This window comes from Polypterus senegalus, chromosome 11 (assembly GCF_016835505.1).
Source record: "Polypterus senegalus isolate Bchr_013 chromosome 11, ASM1683550v1, whole genome shotgun sequence".
NCBI classification, from domain to species: domain Eukaryota; kingdom Metazoa; phylum Chordata; class Cladistia; order Polypteriformes; family Polypteridae; genus Polypterus; species Polypterus senegalus.
The window spans coordinates 151,280,597-151,307,802 of NC_053164.1; the positions used below are offsets into that span (position 1 = coordinate 151,280,597).

A 27,206-nucleotide genomic window follows, 5' to 3' on the forward strand; every position below is an offset into this window, starting at 1 on the left:
GTGGTACCTCGGTATACGTCCGCTTTGGAATAAGTCCAACTTGGTATACGACCTTTGTTTGGAATACGTCTTGCGTGCTAGAACACTGTGTGCTACCCTTGTTTACCTCTCTCAAGACAAAGCCACGACTGTCCACGAGCGTCAATACGCCAGTTGCTAGCATTCAGTGAACAACCCGCGCTATAACTCTCGATGAATTTTCACGTGAATTTTGTGTTCTTTTCACATAAATTTGAATTGATTGTTGAAAAGTATGAAGGTGGCATGCGTATCCAGGACTTGGCTACTGCATACCGTATGCCAAGAACGACTGTATTTACGATTGTGAAAAACAAAGACGTTAAGAAGTAAAGTGAGGTTAAATTTTCATTTAGTTCATCCAATTGCTTTTGTATTTATGTGTTTTAATATTAAGCAGTGTTTAAATTATTTTATACAACCCCATCAATATATAATATGCCAATAACAATAGGATTTTTTTTCATGGGAACAGATTAATCATTTTACCTTTATTTCTTATGGGAAAAATATATTTGGTATACGTCCTGTTTGGTATAAGTCAAAGGATCTGGAACAGATTAAGGATGTATACCGAGGTACCACTGTATAACCTCATTAATTTGAAATTCAGACATCCATGCATTCGAAGGGCAACTCTACAAAGACTGAAAGCAGAAGGGGGCTTGACACTACCAAGCTTTCAGTTTTATCACTGGACAGTATATATACATTGACACATATTGATGAATATACACAAGCCTGGTCTGAAATAGAAATAGAATCCTCCTGTTCTTTTTTTTTTATATGCCGTTTTGTGCCTACTTAAATACAAATTATCGTTAATACACCAATAAGCCAATATCCCTCAATCATTCATATGCAGCCAATGCAGGGAGCACTTCAAGGCAGAGCTTTTGCACCTCTACATGATAATCACCTTTTTCTACTCTCTTAAACCTATAAAGTATTTAATGTTTGGAAAACGTCCAGGATAATAACATTCAGAGAATTTTACATAGATAATGTCTTTTGTATCTTATGAACAATTATACTTTAAATTTAACTTCCCATCAACACAAGTTTTCCACTGTTTTCAAATCAGAAACTTTGCTAAAATGAACCTACTCAATTTTCCATATCTCCCACCCATTTCTATTCTAGAAGATATACTGTTCTGTCTTGAAGACTCAGCATCTCAATAATATATAAAAACATATTTAGTCTCTTCCTTTCAAAGATTCCAGGGTACAGTGGGGAAAGGATCTTTCACTTAATATCTCAGAAAGGGAGTGGAAAATAGCCATGCACAAAATACACTCTAGCTACATATGTGCAAAGCATTCAGTCATTCAACTTAAAATCTTTTATTGGTCACATTTATATGTTTAAAATTGTCCAAAATGTATCTAGAGCAAGATTCAACCTGTGAATGGTGCAGTCTGGCTCCAGTCTTAATAGGGCACATGTTTTGGAAGTTCACCAAATGAACATCACTTTGGACAAAAATCTTTGAATGCCTATCACACAGCCTTGGTGAAACAATCACTCCTAACCCATTGACAACTGTGTTCGGTGTATTCCTAGATGGTCTTAAAATGGAGAAAGACAAATTGATTGTAATTGCCTGTACCTCACTACTAGCATGTAAACTTCTCTTGCTTAACTGTAAGAATCCTATCCCATAGATGATCTGTTCAGAACTTTTTGAAAATATGGAAAGATCTAAGTAATATCATTTTAGAATAAGCATTTAAATCTGGGAAAAGGATATTCTACCTTCTTTGTTGTTTTTAAAGATTTGCTCTTGCTGTGGACTGTCTTCTGTTTCTTTCGCATGGGGATTGAATTCTGTTTTGTTAAGTTTGACTTGATTGTATGTAACATCTTTTTCATTTTATAAGTTACACTTGATCATATGGAATGTTTTCTTTAAATAAAATTTAAAAATTAGTGTACCTGCATTAGACTCAGCAAAATTCACATGCAATCACAATGTGAAATATGAATTCCTTTCTTTACTTGTGTGAATAGGATGCTGGCTGTGAGCTAGTAAGTAGTATTTAGCTAACCAATGTCATTCCTTTTTACTGCACAGTAGTGCAGTGCTTAGTGCTGCTGCTTCGTGGCTACAATGACATGGGCTTGAATGTATAGCCTACTATTATACACTTAACACTCCACAGAAATGGATATTGTTTTTGTGTGTGTAACATCAAACTGTTAAGTGATATGTCCTGTTCATAGAATATGATGTGCAGTGATGATACAGTATTTGGTGCTTATCCGAGTGTGTGTGGTGCACATGCAATATTAGCTGGTGTGACCTTCAAGTGTCTGGTGTGCAGGCTATAGTATGATGTGGGCACAAGTTGGTTTCCCAGAAAAGATAAAAAAAACACCATGTTCCCTTGTGGGCTCCGTGGGTCATATATGTGTTGTAATGTGGTGTTTACTTCAGTTAAGCTGATTATTTGAGGCTAGGATGTTGGAAGTGTAAGAATGCAGATGATCGTAAATATCAGGACTAAGTAAATGGTCTGTGTTATCAATATGATGTCTATTTTCCATTCTGGCATGTTTTGACATATCACATTGACAGTTGTAGTCAGCCATCGTTTTAAGGGAAACTTTACCTTGACATATTATTTAATGTACAATTCATCTGAAAGCAAACTGCATAAATGGAACACTATCTTCCTGGCTGTTTAAATTCAGATGTGATACTACAATGAAAACCCTGTTTTTTCATATTCTTGCCTTTTTAATAAATGTTGCTTTGTTTACTCAGTTGTCAAGGGCACAAAGTCTGATTTCTCCTTTAGTTTTTTTTCCCACGAAGTTTCATGCTGTATCTTCATAGTATTCTACAGTTAAAATGTAATACTGGTTAGTCTTAAACATATTAAATTTCTTCTTTAATATTTTATGGTCTGCCAGTATATTTAGGAATGTAAATGTAACTATCACATCTAAGTAAAAATTGTTTGACCTATATTGTGGAATAGTTAACTTTTTAATTGCAATTCTTTTTCTGATTAAAATGAATATATTTTTTTTTACTGTTAAAGTTTATATAATTTCTTTGAATGCACACATATGTAGCATGTTGGATCTGTCATAGAAATTGGAGAGTTTGTGAGATGTACCTTTTACTGAAAGAAACTTTGGCTTTACTCAAAACAGTTGTTAAATTTCTTGACATTTATTTAAACTTCTAAACCTTAATTAAATCTCTAATAACTTATAACATTTTTTCACAGACCCCTATGGATCTGTCAACTGTTGAGAGGAAGCTAAATGAAGGAAAATACATCACAAAAGAAGAGTTTGTTTCAGATGTCAAACTTATATTTGAAAATTGCCATGAGTATAATGGAGAAGATAGTGGTAAATAAGATATCCTTTACATCAATATGAAATGTTTTTTATACTTGTTTGTAGGGAGCCATTAACAGCAAATATTAGACAACTGTTGTTATAGAATAGACTTTTTTTTTGTTTTTATTTGTATTCTTTGTGCATGCTGGAGTATCCTCTCTATTGATAAACTTTGATGTCTGAAATCTGTCAAAAATATGAAATGTAGGCTACAATAGTAATATCTTTTTTAACCTTTGTTCCTTGTATAAGTACAGAACGTAATGAACAGACATAGGTAACAGACAAATTAAGTGATAATTTTTGCTATAATTTATACTTGCTTATGTATTCTATGAAAAAACCCTTTTACTGGCTTAGAAAAGGCAAGATGATTATGGCTATGTTTCATGAGCACACTTGTTTGGGAGTTCAACTGTTTTATAAGGGAAAAGTGACCACAGTTGAAAAGTTATTTTTTTCATCAGCCTATGATCAGTTGCTGTACTACTGTCATTTCTATGTGAACATTTTCATAATCATTTTTGTAAACACACAGCATGCAAGTTCACTGGAACAAAATGGCAAGATGCATATTCTATGCCCTCTTCCCTGAAAGATGTGATAGGTTGTACTGAATCCAGCAGGAAACCAGTGATAAGTAGCACAAAGCCATGTAGCCTGAAAATAAATGAATAATATGAATATTACAGAGAGAGGTATATTCATATGTAATATGAAAGATGGAATAGTTTTCTTGTTTGACTCCTGTGAAACAATGTTTGAGAAATGTCTGACATCTTTGAAATTCAGTACGGACATAGTAAACGCATAAAACATTGAAAAGCATAAAGATTCCTTTTCCAACTGTGAAGATTACAGAAGCGGTGACGAGAATGTGGGCTAAAACACCTTCCCTATTTTTCCCACAGCAAGAGAGATGTTTCTTGTTGCCTACCTGAACATAAACAATACAGCTTATTTACTGTGTAGCGCTCTTCATTGAGTGCATGCACAGAGTGCTTTGACCAGTTCTCGGTAAAAATACAAGTATAAGTTAAACTAATTACTAAATACAGAAATTGTAGAGATATATATCTCTTCATCATATCGGCTACTTCTCTCCCCTTACCAGTCATACTGCCAACATTCAAAGTTCCTACCCTCAGTTCCACTCTCTTTACATTCATCTCCTCCTTTTTCCTCCATACACGTCCACCACCCCCCACCCCCACCCCATCTTCTACATCTTCAGCCAACAGCAGCCCAGTTTCCACCAGCACCCTTTGACTGACGGTACTGGTGGTGGTCGTTATTAACCTCAGACTCAACTGATCCAGTATGGAAATATGTATTATTGTTCGCATGTTGATCAGGCAAAATTTTACACCTGATGTCCTTCCTGATGTAACCCTCCCCATTTACCCAGGCTTGGGACCGGTACGGAGAAATACACTTCTTTGCATAGTAGAATACAGTAAACATTAATCATGGGTAAATGTTTAAAGACAATCATTATACTTTATTTTCATTTAGTTTTGTTATTACTGTAGTTAGTTTCTTTCAGATACCTAAATTTGTGTTTTTAGTTTATGGGACTGCCTGCTGAGATGATTATTGTTCTGTCACCATCACTGTAAGCTACCACTTAGGCTGAGAGGTCCTAGCTAGCTAAAATAAGAATTGTTTATACTGCTTCTCGATTTTTTTTTCCCTCCACTTGTCACAAACATTTGATATTTTTACAAGAATATGAAATGCAAGCATTATTTTAAAATGCTTTCTGAAAGTAGTTTCTAAGAAAGTCTAGCTGACAGATGTTACCATAAGTAGCTGAAAGCCCCTTTTGGCATTCTGAACTTTTCATATCACTGTTTTGCATCAAACTCCACAACATCTTGTTTCCACCTTTCCTGGTTCCTCTTTTACATTCACAGGTTCCTACATATTGATTTGGTAGTTATAGTTCCCCTCAAGGAATTTTTGAGTACTTGCCATAGTGAGCTGATGAATTTGCATTCAGCCTTGAACTGTAAATAATTTGAAGTCAGCATGTAAGATGGCATTCATGGTTGTCTATTATGATACATCTATCCAATTGAGGATAGATATTTCAAGATAGATATCAGTACACAGTCCTATAAGATTTCAATGACTTGTAAAAGTGATATGAACAATCCAAAAAAAAACCAACAAAATGATACGAGCCAAAAATTGGAAATAAGTCATATAAACTATAAACTTTGGTCTGACATTTTTAGCCTTTTTAGAAGTCTTTGTTTATTCAGTGCTCGTCTTATCTTTCCCACTAAAGCATTTGTTCCAGCCTTTTATCAGGTCATCCTGTATGTGTTTTGCAGTGACACAGGGGTTTTTCCTAGTTGTTCTAAGTTGTTAAGGGCTCTTGATGAAATTTTGGGCTTATTTCCTTAGCCAGACAGGTTTGCAGATGTGCCATAAATTTTAAACTTCCTTCTAATGCTCCTAATGGTGCCTCTTGAAATTTTCAGTTTTTGGGCGATGATCTTATACCTGATGCCCTTCAGGTGCAGTGAAATGGCTTCCTCTCTCAGCTTTTCTGAAAGCTCCTTACTCTTACTCATGATTGCAACTCACCTTTAACTTCATGGGTAGAGTTTTTATATATGCATCATTATTGAATTCCCAAAAGCTTAATTATCTTTTAGATCCACTTTAGGCCATAAAAACTAGCAGAAGATTTTAAAAACAGCAATATATAGGGGTTGAGTAATTGTGACATAGCTATATTAATAAAATATTTTGTTACTCATGAATACTACATCATATATTTTGTTTGTTGACTACATGTATCGCAGCCTACTCACCACCAGGTAGTGATCAGTTGACAGCTCCACCCCCTCTTCACCCGAGTGTCCAAGACATGTGGCCACAGGTCAGACAACACGACCACAAAGTCAATCATCGAACTGAGGCCTATGGTGTCCTGGTGCCAAGTGCACAGATGAATACCCCTATGCTTGGACATGGTTTTCGTTAATCACAATCCATGATGAGCACAGAAGTCCAATAGCAAAACACTCGGATTTAGATCGGGGGGGGCCATTCCTCCCAATCACGCCCCTCCAGGTCTCACTTTCATTGCCCACATGAGCATTGAAGTCTCCCAGTAGAACGAGGGAGTCCCCACAAGGTATGCCCTCTAGCACCCCCTCCAGGGACTCCAAAAAGGGTGGGTATTCCAAACTGTTGTTCGGCGCATACGCGCAAACAACAGTTGGGACCTGTCCCCTCACCTGAAGGCGGATGGAGGCTTCCCTCTCGGCCACTGGGGTAAACCCAAATGAACCGGTTCCAAGTCAGGGGGCAATAAGTATGCCCACACCCGCTCAGTGCCTTTCACTGGGCATAACTCCAGAGTGGTAGAGAGTCCAGCCCCTCTCAAGGAGACTGGTTCCAGAGTCCAAGCTGTGTGTCGAGGTGAACCCAACTATATCTAGCCGGAACCTCTCGATCTTGCGCACTAGCTCAGGCTCCTTCTCCTTCAGAGAGGTGACATTCCACATCCCAAGAGCCAGCTTCTGCAGCTGAGGATCGGACCGCCAAGGTCCCCGCCTTCGGCCACCACCCAACTCACACTGCACCCGACCTCCTTGGCCCCTCCCATAGGCCTTAGATCGATGATCAACTTTGTGGTTCTGTCTTCAGACCAGCGGCCACATGTCTTGGACACTCTGGTGAAGAAAGGGTCGGAGCTGTCAACTGATCACCACCTGGTGGTGAGTAGGCTTCGATGGTGGGGGAGGATGCTGGTCAGGCCTGGTAGGCCCAAACATGTTGTGAGGGTCTGCTGGGTACGTCTGGCAGAGTCCCCTGTCAGAAGTAGCTCCATCTCCCACCTCTGGCAGAACTTTGACCATATCCCAAGAGAACAGGGGACATTGAGTCTAAATAGGCCATGTTCCGTGCCGCTATTGTTGAGGTGGCTGACTGGAGCTGTGGCCGTAAGGTGGTCGGTGCCTGTCGTGGCGGCAATCCCCGAACCCGTTTGTGGACAATGGCAGTGAAGGATGCCGTCAAGCTGAAGGAGTTCTACAGGACCTTTTTGTCCTGTGGGACTCTGGAGGCAGCTGATAGGTAGCGGCAGGCCAAGCGGAATGTGGGTTCGGTAGTTGCTAAAGCAAAAACTTGGGCATGCGAGGAGTTTGGAGGAGGCCATGGAGAATGACTTTTGGACGGCTTCAAGGAGATTCTGGTCCACCATCCGGCGTCTCAGTAGGGAGAAGCAGTGCAGTGTCAACACTGTTTATAGTGGGGATGATGCACTGCTGACTTCGACTTGGGACGTTGTGGGTTGGTGGGTGGAGTACTTTGAAGACCTCCTCAATCCCACTAATATGCCTTTCAATGAGGATGCAGAGCCTGGGGACTCGGGGAGGTGAGCTTCTCCATCTCCGTGACTGAGGTCATCGATGTGGTCAAAAAACTCCTAGATGGCAGGGCCCCGGGGATGGATGAGATATGCCCGGAGTTCCTCAAGGCTCTGGATGTTGTAGGACTGCCTTGGTTGACACACCTCTGCAACATCGCATGGACATTGGTGACAGTGCCTCTGGATTGGCAGACCGGGGTGGTGGTGGTCCCCTTCTTTAAGAAGGGGGACCGAAGGGTGTGTTCCAACTTTAGAGGGATCACACTCCTCAGCCTCCCTGGAAAAGTTTATTTGGGGGTCCTGGAGAGGAGGGTCCGTCAGATAGTCGAACCTCGAATTCAGAAGGAACAGTGTGGTTTTCTTCCTGGTTGTGGAACAGTGGACCAATTCTACACCCTTAGCAGGGTCCTGGAGGTTGCATGGGAGTTTGCCCACCAAGTCTACATGTGTTTTGTGGACTTGGAAAAGGTGTTCGACCATGTCCCTTGGGGAATCCTGTGGGGGTATTCCGAGTGTATGGGGTACCAGATCCCCTGATAAGGGCTGTTCGGTCCCTGTACAATCGGTGTCAGAACTTGGTCTGCATTGCCGGCAGTAAGTCGAGCCCATTTCCAGTGAGAGTTGGACTCCGCCAGGGCTGCCCTTTGTCACAGATTCTGTTCATAACTTTTATGGACAGAATTTCTAGGCACAGTCAGGGCATTGAGGGGGTCCGGTTTGGTAGACTCAGGATTGGGCCACTGTTTTTTGCAGATGTCTTTTTTGCTTCATCAGGCCGTGATCTTCAACTCTCTCTGGATCAGTTCGCAGCTGAGTGTGAAGCGGCTGGGATGGGAATTGGCACCTCCAAATCAGAGACCATGGTCCTCAGCCGGAACAGGGTGGAGTGCGTTTTCAGTGTTGGGAGCAAGATCCTGCCCCAAGTGGAGGAGTTCAAGTATCTCGGGGTCTTGTTCATGAGTGAGGGAAGAATGAAGCATGAAATTGACAGGCGGATTGGTGCAGCTTCCACAGTGATGCGGGCTCTGCATCGGTCTGTCATGGTGAAAAAGGAACTGAGCCACAAGGCAAAGCTCTCAATTTACCAGTCAATCTATGTTCCTACCCTCACCTATGGTCATGAGCTATGGGTAGCGACCGAAAGAACGAGATCGTGAATACAGGCAGCCAAAATGAGTTTCCTCCACAGGGTGTCTGGGCTTTCCCTTAAAGATAGAGTGAGAAGCTCAGTCATCCGGGGTGGCTCAGAGTAGAGCAGCTGCTCCTCCGCATCGAGAGGAGTCCGATGAGGGGGCTCAGGCATCTGATCAGGACGCCTCCCTGGAGAGGTGTTCTGGGCGCGTCTAACCGGGAGTAGGCCCCGGGGAAGACCCAGGACATGCTGGAGGGACTATGTCTCTTGGCTGGCCTGGGAACGTCTCGGGATTCCCCCGGAAGAGCTAGAAGTGGTGGCCGGGGAGAGGGAAGTCTGGGTATCTCTGCTCAAGCTGCTGCTCCCGTGACCCGATCTCTGATAAGCGGAAGAGGATGGATGGATGGATGGATCGATGGACTATACATATAACTCAACTGATAAAGGAGTCATCCAAAGCAAAATCTAACTCTTCGATAAAATTTTCATTGGTAAATCATTTGGGATGTTTGAATCAGAATGTTTCTGATTGCAACTGCAGATATACTGTGGCCCATTGAGTATTCTGCTATGCATTTTAGGAATATTTCCCCAGTTGTGTTTAAATAACCAAAATGGTAAGACCAGGAATCACTAAAGAATCCCAATGTGTCACGTAAGGTTTTTAAATTAAAAAGAAAAAAATAATAATAGTAAAATAAACACAGCCAGCAGACACATCAAGTGTCTCTGAATTAAAAGGTTCAAAATTGCTTTCTTATTTTCTTATTTGCAAGGGCAAGTGAATAGTACAGGTTATGTTGTATATTCAGTGCTATAAGAAAAAAAGTACCCAAACATTCCTGTCAGAATTATGATGGAAGTTTACTTTTGCTCTGCTATCTACCCCTGTGGGTTTGGGTATAGGTGAGTTTACAACTTAGTGTCATTAAAATCTGAGTGTTTTGTTGTGATTTGAGAGTTGGGCAAATGAGAGGTCCAAAGAGGAAGATAAAGTTGTATTTCTTTCATTGTTTAATTTGTTTTGATGTTTTTCCTCTTCCATTGTGTGTTTTATTTTTATTGGTGTGTTATTGTGAGGGACTATAGTTTAAGTGAGTATTATAAACAGAGCTACGCAAGGCCATATTAATGTTAAAAAGAATGGATGGTGTGATCATTTAAAATTAGTAACTTTGAGACAGCATGGTGCTATAGTGGGGAACTCTGCTGTTTCACAGATTTAGGAGACCGGTTCCAAACTCAGGCCAGATGACTGTAGGTTTGGAGAATGCAACTTCCCTGTATGTCTATGTGAGTTGCTTTAATGGTAATATGTCAGTGAGTGTGGTTTTGTGTATGAGTGTAGCCTGTAAAGGATTAGAGCCTCATCCCTGGGTGGCTGCTCCTTTTTGTGCTTTGAATAAACAGGTTCAGAAAATAGAAATGAATGATAAAGTTAACATCAGTATCCATATACCAATGCGTCCATTCCTGATTAGTGAAATAGATACCTTGTGCTAAATTTATTTTTTTTACCTTTTAAGGTTAATGAAAATATTTTTTATTACAGAATACACAAAGATGGCAGAAGCACTAGAGCGTTGCTTTAACAAGGCCCTGCTGAAACACTTTCCTCCTGATGATGTGGACACAGATGAAGAGTTTCAGGTGAAGACAGATGAAAGGGAGAGAAAGGAGAGGAGAAAAAGTCGTGTTCAGCGCTCTAGTGGTATCGAGACATTAACAACTAATGTTGGTGACCGTGTTATTAGAAAACAATACTCTGTAAATGGTAAACGTTTGTCTAGTTCATGTGTCAACAAGGAGGATGAGAACAAGGATATGCACCTCGAACTCCTTAAACCACCAGCTGCAAAAATAAATATGTCCTTAAATAGAAGTAGCTACCTTGATGCTCCACTGCCTTTGCAAAGTCCTACAAATTTGTCACTCCAGCCAGTTCTTGGGGTAAGTTATCCTAAAGCAGTTGCTTGAATTTTTGTTGGTTTATTTTAGTAGATGCAGAATGCAATTTTGCTTCATTTGCAAACCTTTATTTTATGAAGAGGTACATATTCTACTGGAAAACTTATATTGCTCATTGGTTAGAAAAGCATTTTATGATCATAGTCTGTAATGAAATAATTATATAAAAATGCTAATCAAAAATATATACTGAAAACTCCCATATACTAAGTCTTTAGCTTTTTGATAGTTTTACATATTTTCAAATTCATTTTTTATCTATGAAATACAGAAGTTTTTACAATATATTAATTATTTGGATATTTTTACCTTCTGGAATTAAAACATTCACTTATGTTTTCACAGTATCACCTTAAAACTTTTGCATCTTACATCCTAAATTTAAAAAAGAATTGACCTTAATAAAAACATTTAGCTCTAGCTTCCTTAAATATTAATTTAGTGTATAATCAAGTTTCCAAACTATATAGAACACCTGTTAAAAGTGAACAGCAGCATTATGTTAAATGGATGTAAAAACCATATTCTTCTGTCCTGTCTCTTGTGTGTTCTTGGCTACGAGTATTGTTTAATCATTGAATTCTTGATTTGTCGAAGGGAAAACTCTTGTTCTAGCATTACAAACTTTCTGCACTGATATCATTACAATTTTGTTAGGTATGTTCACTACGCATTGCATTAGAAGTGATTAGTTACAGTTTACCTGAAATTGACCTTGTTTAAAATTAGGTAAATAGATGGTTTATTTTTCTTGAGTATAAATAAAAAATTGTATTATGGAAAATTCACCTTAATATAGCTGCTTTATAGTACCCCACATGTATAGCTATATCTGCTTGTGGGCATCTGCTTTAAGCAAAGAGACTTACCAGCTCAGCCCAAGATGCAAAGTTTAAGCTACACCTGTGCCAGTCACCATACTATTTTTTATTGGAGGCATCCCCACTGAGCTGCTACCCACTGTGGGAATGTGGAAATCACCCACACTAGGTGTTCTTAATAATACATCAAACAGTATACAATCAATATTATTATAAGGCAAAAATAATAAAAACACAGTGAGGCCAATGGTAGCAAAAGTAAGAAATGTATTTGAAGATAGTCTTAAAAAGTTAGGAATTGAATTTGATAGTTTTATTAAAAATACTTAAATAGCAAATACAGGTGATGGAAGATTTGTCTTTTCAGGTCTAGGTGTAGGTCTAGGAGTTGTTTGAAATTGTTGCTCAGTCTGCAAAGGTCTTGCCAATTCATTTTTTGGGTTCTTCTTTTATTGTTTCTTCTATACTTGTTTTGCTTGCTCCAGCTCTCTTCGTCTTTTTTTATGCAGTATGCATCCCAAACTTAAAGGCCTCATTTCATATTAAATAAACAATTATTAGGAGATTAATCAATATGCATTTACCTTTCTCAAGGTGTTTGGATCCTTTGGTCAATTAAATTATAAAGTATAATATTTGTTTAAGATTCTAAAAGAATTATCTAAAAAATGCAAGGTTCAAGTCAGTGAAAATACAGAATAAATTCAATCTATAGCCGTCATTTTAAATATATACAAAAAATGTTTGAAAAGGGATTTAGAGTAAAAAGTTTAAGGGGGCTCTGATGACGTAAATCCAAGTGTGGGCAAAGTCAGTCCTGGAGGGCTGCAGTGATTGCAGGTTTTTGTTCCAACCCAGTTGCTTAATTAAAAAACAATCCTTGTCAATTATTTAATTTCATGGCTTGTTAGTGCTTTACCTCTGCCAGGTCAAGTCATTCTCATATCCTAGATTTTCTTTTCCTTTCTAAGGATATCATTCAAATGATTTGAAGTCAAAAACACTTCACTTTTTTCTCTTCACTTTCCTTCCAAGTATTTAATGAAACCCAATACTGCATGATAAATACACACAGCTGTAAATGGAAACAAGCTAAATGGAGAAATGCTGGTTTCTTTTCATTTGTCTCTTATTGCTAATAAGGAACAACTAAAAAACAAAACTACAGCTGTTTAAGTCTAAAATAAGCAATAAGGGTTTAAAATCTTCAAGAGCGAGACAACTAAAATGAATCTGAAGTGTTACTTGAGCAATAAGTGCTTTTTATTAAGCAACTGGGTTGGAACAAAAACCTGCAGCCACTGAAGCCCTCCAGGAATGACTTTGCCTACCCCTGACGTAAATAAAAAGGTCTACATTTTCTAAATCCTGGCTGTTTACTCGGGTGTCCAAATTTCTGGAAGGTTAAGCAATATTAGCTCACAGTTCACATTTTGATTTCAGTCAAAGTCCCTATTTTATGTATTTTTTAATTTACAGTTGAGTATTTTGAGTTTTGAATATTCTTCATACTGTGTATTTCAATGCCCATGCAGAAATACAAAGAAACTAAACAACATAAAGATGAACAGCAACACAAAAATCTGGCTTAACATACTTCAGGGTACTTGACAACCAACACAAGATAAGTTAATAGAATTTCCTGACTAGCATTTTCTAGGAATGTTGCTCCCAGTATATCATGTTTCCCTTGAACATCATACCCCATCATATTGCTTTGTATCTGTCCATCTGTCTCCTGCTACTTTCCATTTGTGTCCAATATTCAACTTTTATTTTTTGAATTTAAGCAATTATTTACATTCCATTGTAGAGTGGTCTATCAAAATACAAGATCCTATCCTGGCAATACTTTGCACCAAGTGAAAACAACCCTGGACATGGCAACAGTCCATCACAGGGCACACATTTACACCCCCACTCACAACTAAGAAAACGGTGATTGGATTTTCACCACAATGTGCATGTCTTAAAGAGAGTATGGGAGGAAAAGCTTTTTAGACATGGAAAGAGAATGCAGAACTCAATCATAGTGACGTGACACAGAATTTAAACCCAAGATACTGAATAACACATACATATTGCAGCACTGACTATAATTAGGTAAAATCTTCAAAAATATGATTAGGTTTCCCAAACTTTCTCACTTCAGGTGTGTTATTCAACCTATTTTTCATGTTTATTAAAGTTTAGATAAAGCTTTCACCTCAGGTTTTTTAAATTGACATGGAATAAGTTAGTTGGATACTATAAGAAAGTGGAGACCTGTACATGACAACGGGAAAAATTGTTGAGGTTCAAGACAAGCTGCATCAAACTTTTTATTTATTTTCTTGGTAGTCATTTTTTCCCAGTCATATTTCAATGTATAGAATAACTGTAGCAACATGGCTATTTAAATATACTGTGGCAATACAAAGTGCTAGAAATTGATTGTGATTTGTAGCATTGCAAAATTTTAAAATAAAACTGTTGAATTATCTTGTAGTTACAAGTATTAAAACACACATTATCATTTCAGCCTTCATCAAGAATCCATGAACATCCAAAACCCAGGATAATAGGGCCTGTGTCCCTGCAACACCGTCTTCCTTATGCAGGGCCAGCACATGGTCCTTCTTTGGGCCCACGTCCTGCTGCTCTTCAAGCTGGAAGCCTTTGTAGACCACCTCCAGAAGGAAGTGTATATCCTACACAAACATATCTTCCTGGATTCAGCAAGAATACGCCAGACCTATTGACTGGGAACCCAAGGGGTATTATTGCAAATAAGGGACAGCCAAGATCTGCATACTCTCATTTCAGGCAGTCCTTTGGTACCGTTCCTGTATGGACAGGAGTGAATGGCATTCCTGTTGAGGGGCCTGTGTCTTCTAGTGGGACCACATTGAATTCTCACAATATGGCTGGAGGTCCTTCGCATCTTCAGTCCCATTCGTTCAATCAAATGATGGAACCTACTGTAGTTCATACCCAGGGATCCAGAAATCAGCAGGCACTACATATCCCAGAAAAGGGACAGCAAAGATATTATAATTTGCCTAATAACAATTCTTGCCAAAAAGTGCAGCCCCAGCAAAGTCTGTATCCAAGAACTATACTTCCACCTCAGAGTCAAGGTCTACAGCTTGGTTCCATGTTGGACAGTCCAGAAATGATTGCATTACAACAGCTGTCAGCCTCATCGCGTTCTCTTGGTGAACAGTCTCCACCCTCTGTTGCACAGCATGAAGGAACATTTAATTTGATGTCTGTGTGCCCAACGACTCAGCCACGGCAAATGCCACCTCTTCAAGAAGTACAGTGTAGGAAACCACATGAAACTGAAAAATCCAGTCATACAGGTAATTGGTGAAATAATTCTGTCTTGAATACATTGATTTTATTATCTTATTAGTGTTTGATATAAAAATAAAAAAAATTCAGTGTTTGAAGAAAAAAGTTAAATTGTAAATGTATTTGGTTTAGATCCTAATGCTAGTATTAGCATATTTTTTTTTTTAGATAAATGATAATACAAGTCTACAAATACAGTGTTGTAACTTAAACCAGCATTCGACAAGAGTTAGTGATTCATTGTTCATGAAACATCTCTCTGCAGTGCTGTATTTTATTTATTTTTTTATTTATTTATTTTTAGATGAAATGTTAATACAAAATGGAATTGGTTTGAATTCCTCTTTTATATTTGTTCTGTAACTGCAATTTATATTAATTCATAAATTGCAGTAAACTTGAAAAATTGTTTTAGTTTATTTATGCAGAATATGCTAGGTCCAGAACACTATGTAAGAATAACACGGTATTTTGGAACAGAATCGAGTGGGGTTTTTTTTTCCTCCATGCCATATTACTGGGGAGTTTTCCGTCCTACAAATACACCTCTTACCTCACAGAGTTAACACCTCAGCCTTACTCTTCACCTTCCAATTACTGGGATCTTTGTTTTTTGAGAACAGTTGTTTTGAAATTATTTTATTGGAATTTCCACTCTTTGGCCAGGGAATGACATTAAATGGGACAAAAAAAAAATACGTTCTTTTTCTTGGTTTATGATTCAAATTTAGAAATGAGTAGACTTGTCAAGAAAACCCATGTGCTACCAGCAATGTGAATGAAAGAGCTTTTTGAACCACTTAGACCACTGTATTTCAAAGGTGTTTGTGTACAATGCAATAAACCCACGACAAGTCAGTCAAAAGCAATAATGGTATTTCTATACACCCAAAAGGTATCTTCTTTCAATCAAATCATACGTTTCTATGTTGTGTGCTTTCTTTCATCATTAACATATGCAATTTGCACAGGTATACACTGAGGCAGGCATCCCATCACAGCTGCCATGGGCAATTGAGGACAAAAGTAACAGTTTCAGTAATTTGTTAATGGTACAATTCCCTGTCCCACAACACCAAAGGGTAGACAGTGTTGTGGAGTTTGTTTGTTTTTTTAATGTTTCTAAGCATGCTTGATTCACCCCCCCGGTTCCCCCAATAACAAAACCACCCAACCGAAGAAGGAAACAAGTACGATTACAAAAAGGAAATAAAATCTAACAGCACCTGCAGGGTCAGAGATATTGAAGGTAGTGCGATTAGAAATAGGATAAAAAAAATTGGTGTTAATCCTTTCATTGGCATACACCACCACCACAGAAAAGCTAGAAAACCGGGAAAAGTAAAGATTAACAAAAATTACAGGTTAATTGAAAACTACAGTGCATCCGGAAAGTATTCACAGTGCATCACTTTTTCCACATTTTGTTATGTTACAGCCTTATTTCAAAATGGATTATATTCATTTTTTTCCTCCGAATTCTACACACAACACCCCATAATGACAACATCAAAAAAGTTTACTTGAGGTTTTTGCAAATTTATTAAAAATTGAGAAAGCACATGTACATAAGTATTCACAGCCTTTGCCATTAAGCTCAAAATTGAGCTCAGGTGCATCCTGTTGCCCCTAATCATCCATGAGATGTTTCTGCAGCTTAATTGCAGTCCACCTGTGGTAAATTCAGTTGATTGGACATGATTTGGAAAGGCACACACCTGTCTATATAAGGTCCCACAGTTGACAGTTCATGTCAGAGCACAAACCAAGCATGAAGTCAAAGGAATTGTCTGTAGACCTCTGAGACAGGACTGTCTCGAGGCACAAATCTGGGGAATTTTACAGAAAATGTCTGCTGCTTTGACGGTCCCAATGAGCACAGTGGCCTCTATCATCTATAAGTGGAAGAAGTTCGAAACCACTAGGACTCTTCCTAGAGCTGGCTGGCCATCTAAACTGAGCGATTGAGGGAGGTGACAAAAAACCCGATAGTCACTCTGTCAGAGCTCCAGAGGTCCTCTGTGGAGAGAGGAGAACCTTCCAGAAGGATGACCATCTCTGCAGCAATCCACCAATCAGGCCTGTATGGTAGAGTGGCCAGACGGAAACCACTCCTTAGTAAAAGGCACATGGCAGCCCACCTGGAGTTTGCCAAAAGGCACCTGAAGGACTCTCAGACCATGAGAAACAAAATTCTCTGGTCTGATGAGACAAAGATTGAACTCTTTGGTGTGAATACCAGGCGTCACGTTTGGAGGAAACCAGGCACCGCTCATCACCAGGCCAATATCATCCCTACAGTGAAGCATGGTGGTGGCAGCATCATGCTGTGGGGATGTTTTTCAGCGACAGGAACTGCGAGACTAGTCAGGATAAAGGGAAAGATGACTGCAGCAATGCACAGAGACATCCTGGATAAAAACCTGCTCCAGAGCGCTTTTGACCTCAGATTGGGGCGACGGTTCACCTTTCAGTAGGACAACGACCCTAAGCACACAGCCAAGCTATCAAAGGAGTGGCTTCAGGACAACTCTGTGAATGTCTTTGAGTGGCCCAGCCAGAGCCCAGACTTGAATCCGATTGAACATCTCTGGAGAGATCTTAAAATGGCTGTGTCATGACTTTGCACAACCCAAATTCAGACAACACATTTAAGAACCTGTAATCTAACCAACTAAAAATAAAGTGTGCATTAATTTTGCAACATCTTGCATTGTTAATGTCTAATTTTTGCAATGTTCCTTAAATGGAAAAATACAGTTTCATAATCTGGTTAACATGCTATTTACACATTAGGTCAAAGTCAATGGTTACACCTAAATTCTTTACTTCTGCCTTGACTTATTTCTAAGGGATTAAGTTTATCTCTAATGCCCTCATTATTTCCATTTTTACTAACGACTAAGTTTTCAGATTTTTTTATTTTTTTTATTTATTATTTAGTTTGAGGAAATTACTTTTCATCCATTCAGGAATACAAGACAGACATTGGCTCAGAAAGCCCAGAGCATCAGGATCATCGGGTGCTATAGGAAGATAAAGCTGCATGTATATCTGTGGTAGTTCACTTTGTGTTTTGAAGTAGTCTGCCATAAAGGTAACATGTAAATTGAAATTAATAGCAGACTCAAAATAGATACTTGTAGTATGCCATGTATAATATCATGGATCTCTAAACTACAATCATCACAACTAACAGAATGTTCTACCTGCTAAATAGGACTGAAACCATTTTTTGACACTTCCCGCGAGGCTCACCCATTGACTAAGGCAATTTATTAGAATACTTTTGTCTATGGTGTCACATGCTGGGTTTTATTCTAGTACAACAAGAACGGATACATGGCCTCTGACTACATTAATCTGTACTGTAAATCATTTACTTCTTTAGACAGTGCAGTTTCTGTACTATGATTTGTTCTAAAACCTGATTGAAACTTATCAAGAAGTAATGTTTATTTAAATAGTCATTTAGTTGCCGAAAAAAAAATACTCTTTCTAGGTTTGAAATAGGTCAAAGTTGTCAAATATAGAGGAGTTTTTTGTTTTGTTTTTTTAAACAGGGGTTTAACTACTGCAGTCTTTGGGCAGTCTGGGAAGACCCCAGTATCTAATCACTAAAGCATGCTATCAATTAGCATATCCAAGATTTCCTTGAATAATCCAGTTGGTAATGGATCAAGGAGACAAGTGGGTGGTTTTACCAGGGAAATTATTTTACAGAGTTCAAGAAAACCCATTTCAATGAAGAATTTAATTCTCTAAAAAGAGCATGCTTGGTTTAAACAGGATTCATTTTGGAGAGATGTGTTATACTATTTTTTTTACTATTATTCATCTTGTATTTAAAAAAATCTGGCCATAATCTCAAGATTCCAGGAGGCATTCCATTGAATGAACTGGATTTAGAAGATGATCAGTCGTTTAGAAAAAATACCTTGGATTTCCAGCATTATCATTTATAATTTTAGAAAAATTACTTTGTTATATTCATCTTTGCCCCTTTAATATTTTAATTTAAAATTACATTTATTAAATCATTTTTTCTCCATGTATGCTCAGCCCTACAGCATTTTCTCTTGAGATCCAACACTCGGAGGTTTCCAGTCTTAGGAAACCTGATGACTTCTTAACAATTTCTTAAGGGGCCACTATGTAGGCTGCAACTCTGCATTTTACTGGTAACATTGCTGGCTGTGCAAGGACAAGCACAAAATGGATGCAATGTGTGCAGTTGCACACTTTATCTGAATATGCAAGGAAGGACATTTAAGCAATGAAAGTTAAATAGTGCATTATTGTTGGTATGTCAGCACTGTAGGTTAAGATTTTATTTTTATATGCATGGTAAATGTTAATTTTCAGTAAGTAACCAAAGATGAATTCATATTTTGCATGTTCTCTCGTTAAAATGGTTAGATCTTTAAGATGTAATTCAGATATTTAAGAGCGAAATATCAGACACATTGTTCACAAGCTGACCCCTTTTCACCAAAGCTTTTTTCCACATTACTGCATTTCTTTTTTAAAAGTTAATATGAAAACTGATAAAATGCTATGCTTCAAATTTGAAAATTCTCCCTGAAAAATATGTTACAATTGCCAGAAAAAATATTTCTTTGTAATTAATTTAAGGAAATAGTTAGGATGCTGGTCATGTCTAGAGATATATACAGTATATTCTTTATTTCTTTTCTGTAATGAATGTTGTGTACATCTTTAAAAGTCTTATGTATTATATGCTAATTTAATTCTTTGTTTTTCTTTCTAGTAGTGACAGAATGTAACATCATATTGGCAAAGTCTGGTGAAAAATCTAAAATAGTGACAGATTTTTCAACATTGGATACGAATTCTACTAAGCATGGTAAATCAAGTTTAAGCTACTCAAGTACTGCTGATATTTTACCAGAGTCTCCTAAAGTCTGCAGTAAAGGAGTAAATGGTGTAATGGAAAAAATACAGAACAATCCAGCAAAGTCAATTACAAACAGTGTTTTGAAGGAGAAAAAGGCAAAAGTGAAAAATGATGGTGAAGACCAAACTACTGCTACTATAAATGAAACAGCCTGCATCAAAGTCTTAAAACTCAAATCTGATACACTTGACACTACTCCTAAGCTTCACAGTCCGTTGGAGATGAAGAATGTTAATGATAATATGTTTGATCAAAGCATCAGTAAACTGGTTGATGATGATAAAGTGCATACATCTCAACTTTATAATCCTTTGCACTTAAATGACTTTGAAGAAAATGTTGCACAAGAACAAAGTAAAAATGGCGTCCTCAAACATAATTCCAATAACATACCTCTTTCTGCATCTTTGTCAGTTTCTAGTCAACGTCAGTTTACTGGAATAAGTGTCTCTCAAAATTCGCTTTCTCAGCCTGGTCCTGCTACTTTTTCTTTCAGTCATCAGAGATCAACCTATCCATATCAAGGCACATCAAATACTTACCAGTATGCACAGTCTCAGTATTATCCACAGCCACATGGTATTACCTCAGGTTTTACAGTGGATGACTGGAAGAACTTTTCATATGGTTCTCAAAACAGTTCAGCTGTAAGTACACCTCCAGATGTTAACAGAATCAGTGGACAAGCAAGGAAGAGCAGCATTTCTCCACATAGTTCAGAAACGTTACCTGGAAGGCTAGTCTCTTTCTCCATAGATGTAATAAGAAACAATTCTGTAGAAAACAGTGAAGTGTCAAGTCCTCTAAAGGCAGGGGACGAAGATCAAGAAAGACCAGAGAGTCCCAAAGATATACTTGATCTAGACAGTCATAATGCAGCTGCAAGGAGATGTAATACTACTTCACCAAATGTGGGATTTATGTATGGTCCACGAGCAGCACAATCTGGAGTTATTGACAGTGACAGGAGTAGTTGTCATTCACAGTTAATAGCTCATTCTTCACCTTATTTTACGCATCAGCTTACTTCCTCTTCATATGTTCCATCAAGGGTGGAAGCCATACATCACCCTTACCATGTAAACTATTCCCAATCGCAAACAAGGATTCCTTTGTATAGTCATGAACTAATGTTACAGCAGAGAGTAGGACTACCATTTGAAGAACAGTTTTTGAACCATGGGTAAGTATAATGTTGTTTACTAAATGTACAAATTGGGAATGATTTGGAAGTCATTGTTCATTTAATTATATATTTTAGTTGTATGCTTTAAGATAAAAAAAAATCCTGTTTTGGATCTTTTCAGATCAAAAGTAAAATATAGTTCACAAAATGACTATGCCAAAGAAAAAAAACAAGTTTCAATTATTTTCACATTTTCAATAATGTTTCCATATGTATAAATTGTTAAAAGTATGTAAAGTCCTTACTAGTTTTAATGATTTAATGATTTTTCAGGTTCAAACTAGAAAATTCAAGTGTATGTTTTTGTGTGACAGTTAACCATATGGTAACACAACGTGTTACATCAGAGTCAGTTTGGAAAATAGTAATTATAGAGTAAGTATATAGAACATGACCGTCATGTCATCCAATTCAGGATTTTACTATTTCACGTTTGTTATACTTTTGTATATTAATTTCTCCTGAAAGGCTGGGATTGGCTCCAGCAGACCCCCGTGACCCTGTGTTCGGATTCAGCGGGTTGGAAAATGAATGGATGGATGGTTAGTGCTATGCCACACCATAGTTGAAGTAGTCTCCATCTACATTATTCCATTCTAAGAAATGTGCAACTTACAGTATACATTTCCCAAAATCTGTTAGAACATCAAAGTTGGTTTTTCATTGTGTTATAAATACACACCAATAGATTTACCTATTTAGATTGATAACATAAACCTTACATGTATTTGGAGCTAGTCTTTCATTCACAAAGTGAGGGTAAAAAGCCTGCTCTTTTTATTACATCCAGTTCTTGGTTTCATTATTTGTAGTCCTAGTTGTCTTAAGCCACACACTGAAATAATAGAGTTGTTAACAATACAGTCACATTAATAATTTCAGTATCCGCAACAACAGAGCTAGTGACTGAATAGCTCCTTATGAGATTTTCTCAACAAAACATAATCTTGCACTAGAAGTTCAACTCAATATTCCAGCTTATCTCAGAGTGAAGTTATGGCAGCTAAATGGACACAGCCTGGTTTTAGTTGTCATCTTGGTTTCCAGAAAACTACTCATATGAAGTACTGCCAGAATTAAATAGTGAGGATTCAATAGCTGGTGTTTAACAAACTAGCTATAGCCACAGTCTACACCACTGATTCATGTGGTATTCTATTTGAATTACCTGTTTGTAAAGGGCTTTTTATAGTGTCATTACTTTGTAATGTTTGCAGTTTAAAATGGGATGGAGCTGAGAGAGTTTAATATCCAATGCAAATATATATACCTGTAATCTCAGTGACTGGTGTTACAAAAGGCTTGTGCAAGAATTATTCGAACCTATACATCTTTCCTAATAGCATTATCAAAAGTGTGCACTGTAGCTATTACATTACCATTATTTCAGTGTAAGTAGGCTATAGAGTTCACCTTTGGAGTATATCATAATGGAGTATTTTAATTAAAGTGGAAGTAAATAGGTACATATATATCTTCTTCACATATGGTTTCAGAAGATTGTGGAGATACAGTACGTGGTTGTTTGTAAATTAGGCTGACTGGCTAGCACTTTAAACAGCCATCAAGCTTTGAATGTTTCCTCAAACTCTAACATGAAAATGCATAAGGCTAATTGAAACTCTTGGGTGTGCTTTTATGTAAATGTGAAGTTGAATATTTGATTAACCTTCTAGTAATTTGTATCTCCCCTTTAGTTTAAATTATGACACAGTCCTTGTGTGCTCAATACACATCTCTCATGCTGAAACATAATTCTTTAATAAATGAGCTGCAAAAGTATTCTCTAAAAATCAAAATTTAGTTACGTAGACAATGAAGACAATAGTAGTAATGTTGAAACTGTGTGTTCATTACTTGTATTACTTTTTTCTTTTAACAGGCAACGCACATCTACTTCAGTAGTTGGTGAAAGCAAGAGCTCAGTGAACAAGCAAGGTGTATGAACAGAGTATACAGTCCAATGCTTTAATAAAGAGGTAGGAGCAGTGTACGAATATGCTGATTGTATATTAGTTATATGTTAGGAAATCCTGTCTGTAAGTATATTATTAATTTGATGTTCTGCCTCTTTTAGAATAGAGGAGTACAACCACTGGGGAAAAATAAGAAATGAATTTGAAATCTAGAAGTAATAAAGGGATCGATGTAAAAGTAAACATAATTCGTATAATGCAGGAACTAACACTCATTAAAATGCATTGAATTTAGTGGTGTAATGCAGTTTGTGGCAATATTTTCAGTGACTTATTGTAACAGAGCAACTCATTAATCATCTGTTGATTGGCAGTTAAGTGAGATTCTCAGAGACTCACTGAACTGAATTTGCCATTCTCTGCCTCTCTTTTCTTCACTCCTTTTAAGAGAGTACATTTTGCATTAAAGCCTATCAGAATTGGTAATGTCCACTTTGTCCTGCAAAGCTAAATATAATGACGCTAAGAACCCAGAAAAATTAGTAAATTGTCTACAAGAGTCTTCCAATGTTTCATGGTGTGAACAGTTTGGCATTAAAACATATTCTCTTGCTGAATTCCTTGTATAATACATTAATTTATATTTGCCTTTAGGCAGTGTTATTCCTGTTAAGAAAAAGTAAAACAAAATGTCATTAACAAAAAATAATATAGGGTGGTCCAGATCTAATTATGCAGTTTTCATTACGCTATAACTCTCTGTTTATTACATAGAGAATTCACAAAAAAATATTTTTGTTGCCTATAGATGGTAGCACCTGCCCTGCATTCCAAAATGGCGGGGAGACGGTTGTCAGTTGAACAGCGGGTGTGTTGTGTTTGCCTTTTCATAATTGCATAATTAGATCTGGACCACCCTGTACAGTAAAACCTTGGATTGTGAGTAACTTAGTCTGCAAGCGTTTTGTAAGACGAGCTAAAATTTTTAAATAATTTTAACTTGATAAACGAGCGAGGTCTTGCAGTACGAGTAGTACGTATATGCTTTGTCCCCTGAGTGTCACAGGATCACAATGTGATCTCACTGCAGGATTGTGAGTAATCATCTCCCATGCTTGGTCTCAGTCGGTATGCCTCACTCATATAGAGTCAACATTCGTACGAGGTATACTGTTTACTATAGCATTATGACCACATGTGTGTGCTACAACGTGCGAGTCCCTGTAATGCACCCCAAAACACGAGGCTGAGTCTTAGTACTTTAGCAAAACCAGCTTTATTCAGCTTGAAACAGGAGCCGCATGGTTATTTATTGTAGCGGGATCTGCCACTCTCCTATACAGAGACACAGCAATCAGGCAGGGTCGTGACCAGGTTAGTGGCCAAGTAATAATGTGCCCTTGCATTTATAATGTTTCTTGCATCCCCCATGGATGGCAGGCACTTATTGCACGACCACGATCTTTTTAGATTCGCTTTTATGGTGAACTGCTACAGCGCTGGATGCCTTCGGTTGCTTTGGGACACTCTTCCGTATGTCGTCCCATTGGGGGGGAATCCCAAAAGAGTTTAGAAACCTTACAGTGCGTAAAGCATTTCTTTTCATTTTGTGTCCAAGTGTAGTGACACTTCAGGCAAAAGCAACTGTCATTGGTCAGGTTTCCTTGTTAAAATCATAAAAAAAGAAAAAGATTCCAGTGAGCCAAAAGAAAGCAGGGATTCTGTTAGAATGAAAGTCGTTCTACACGACTTATAATAACCCTCCTCTCCTTTCTCTCGTCTCCCTCACACCAGCCACGATTCTTTTCAAAGGTAAACTGCAGGTTAATTTGTTTTACGTATTTTTACTTTATATTTTGTATTAATCATTTATATATGAATATTTTTAGGTTGGTAAACGAATCATCTGATTTTCCATTATTTCTTATTGTGAAATTCGCTTTGATATAGATTGAGTGCTTCGGATTGCAAGCATGTTTCCGGAACAGATTATGCTCGCAAACTGAGGCACCACTGTATATGGAAATCTTTAAAATAGCAAAGTGTTTTTGAAATACCAGTTTGCTTAAGCTGTTGCAGTTTATAGTAATAAATAATATACTTGCTATTTGATTCTGGGTTTTTTTTTTTTTTTTTGAAGTATACTAAAAATGTTGAACTGTCACATTATCAGGAGACAACTGAGTTTTTATGCATTAAGTTGATAGGTACAACATGAATGATACACAGTTTGAGAAATCTATGTTTTACACTTGTCAACAAGCACAGTTTTTCAAATTTGGTGTAACAAAATCTAAAAATTGTTGAAAAACTAAAAATAAAGTAAAAAAAAAATACAAAATGACAAAAACACTGAAACTAAATGAAAAAATTTTAAAAATGGGGGATAAACTAAAACTAAGTAAAAAATTAGAAACTAGAAAAATGCTGCCTTTAGGTGTGGTAATATTTTGCACTTTTTCTTTCTAGTATATAAGTATTATTTTCGATGTATCTGATTTAAATACTTAACAAGTATGTAGTGCCAATATGAACCATATAAGATGGATGGATGTAATCAATCAATTCCTAAACCTGCTTCATACTGAGCAGAGCTGTGGGAAAGCTCCAGTATGCCTAGGGCACCAGTCCATCACAGGATGAACACACACACACTAGTGCCAACATTGAATCACCAGTCCATCTAATCCAATTGTCTTTGGACTGTGGAAGAAACGGGGAATACCTCAAACCCACGTAAACACAGGTAGAACATGCAAACTCACAGGAATTTATCTACTTTATCACACGTGAAGACCTCAGAGAAATGAGAGATTGTGTTTAGAGCAATCGCCATTTCACTTTCTGTGTTTTTAAAATATCCCTTTAGTATTCCTCATGCACTTCAGCTCCTCCTTGACTGTTCTTTTACTACCAAAATAAGAATTTCTTTGGGTTTTCTTTCACTTTATCTGCTATACTCCTCTTTAACTGCCTTTTGGCCTCCGTAATATTCTCCTTAGTGGTTGCCCTCATGTTCTCATATGCCCTGTGATTCAGATTGGAGTTATTAACCTCATATGCCTTATAAAGCTGTTTTTTCCTTTGCAGCCTCTATGTCAAATGTTAATTTGCCTACTGCAGTGTTTTGTTTTCTTACTAGTTCCAAATTTAGGTATGTACTTGTCCTGCATTAATTATAAAATGTTTTAAAACTGTTCCACTGCTCCTTGACTGTCTCCACACTCAAAAGTTTATCCCAATCTATCCTCTTTAGACTTTGCCTCATCTCCTCAAAATTTCCCTTACCAAAGTTAAACTTACCAGTTTTAGCCTTTGTATCCACACTCATCCAAAAAAATTGAACTGCATTATATTATGGTCACTTGATCTAAAAGTTGAATCACCTCTACACCCTCAATTCTATCCTGATTATTACAAAATACTAAATCCGGACAGACTAAACCCCCCCCAACCCCCGCATTGGTCCTTTAACATACTGTGTTAAAAACTCTTGTTCTCTGATATTTGCTAGGTTATCCCCATTAATGTTCAGTTAGTTAAACTCCCCCCTGACTATAATATCCCTGTGTAAACTTGCCTTTTTAATATTACTAAAGAGATGTCCAAAGAAGATGTTGAAATTGCTGTCTGCATTGGGTGGTCTATAACACACTCATAAAATAAGGCCTCTTTCCCTAATACTTCCTAGTCAAAGCCACACCTCCTCACTAAGATGGGGCTCATTGTTCAACTGAAGAGGACTTGCTTTTCAATTCCATTTGACATGTACGGTTAGATTTTACATTATTGAACTTTTTTTTTATTTTTTATTTTATAAAACTATTGTTTGTTCCCTCATGTATAGTTCTACACTAATCCTCAACTAACCTATACGTACACCTCCCCAACATATTGGTGCCCCTCCAGTTTAGACGTAACCCATCACAGCAGAACAAGTCCAGTCTGCACCAAAAGGAGTCCAGATGTCCCATTAACCCTGTACCCTTCAACCCAACACCAAGATCTGAGCCAAGTGTTAAGCCTTATAATCCCCTCAGTCTTTCATGGACTGGTACGTGGCACAGGCTGAACTTCAGAGGAGATTATCTTGTCATTTCTTCTCCTCAGCCTGGCACCAAACTCTCTAAATTTGTATTGCAGAACTGACAGACTACCCTC

The 27,206-nt window shown here is 37.6% G+C and overlaps 1 protein-coding gene across 2 annotated transcripts in view; it reads left to right on the top strand.

Annotated features, from left to right (window-relative positions):
• LOC120539622 (cat eye syndrome critical region protein 2 homolog) overlaps positions 1 to 27,206 on the top strand; it is a 219,492-nt gene that overhangs the window by 185,764 nt on the left and 6,522 nt on the right. Inside the window, exons 13-17 of one of the 2 annotated variants that reach the window (XM_039769902.1) lie at positions 3,261 to 3,387; positions 10,453 to 10,850; positions 14,211 to 15,033; positions 19,797 to 21,126; positions 23,012 to 23,108. In XM_039769902.1, the coding sequence (XP_039625836.1) occupies positions 3,261 to 3,387; positions 10,453 to 10,850; positions 14,211 to 15,033; positions 19,797 to 21,126; positions 23,012 to 23,075 (2,742 nt within the window). In that variant the 3' untranslated portion in view covers positions 23,076 to 23,108. The remainder of the gene's footprint in view (positions 1 to 3,260; positions 3,388 to 10,452; positions 10,851 to 14,210; positions 15,034 to 19,796; positions 21,127 to 23,011; positions 23,109 to 27,206) is intronic. The other variant, XM_039769903.1, reaches the window with a different exon arrangement.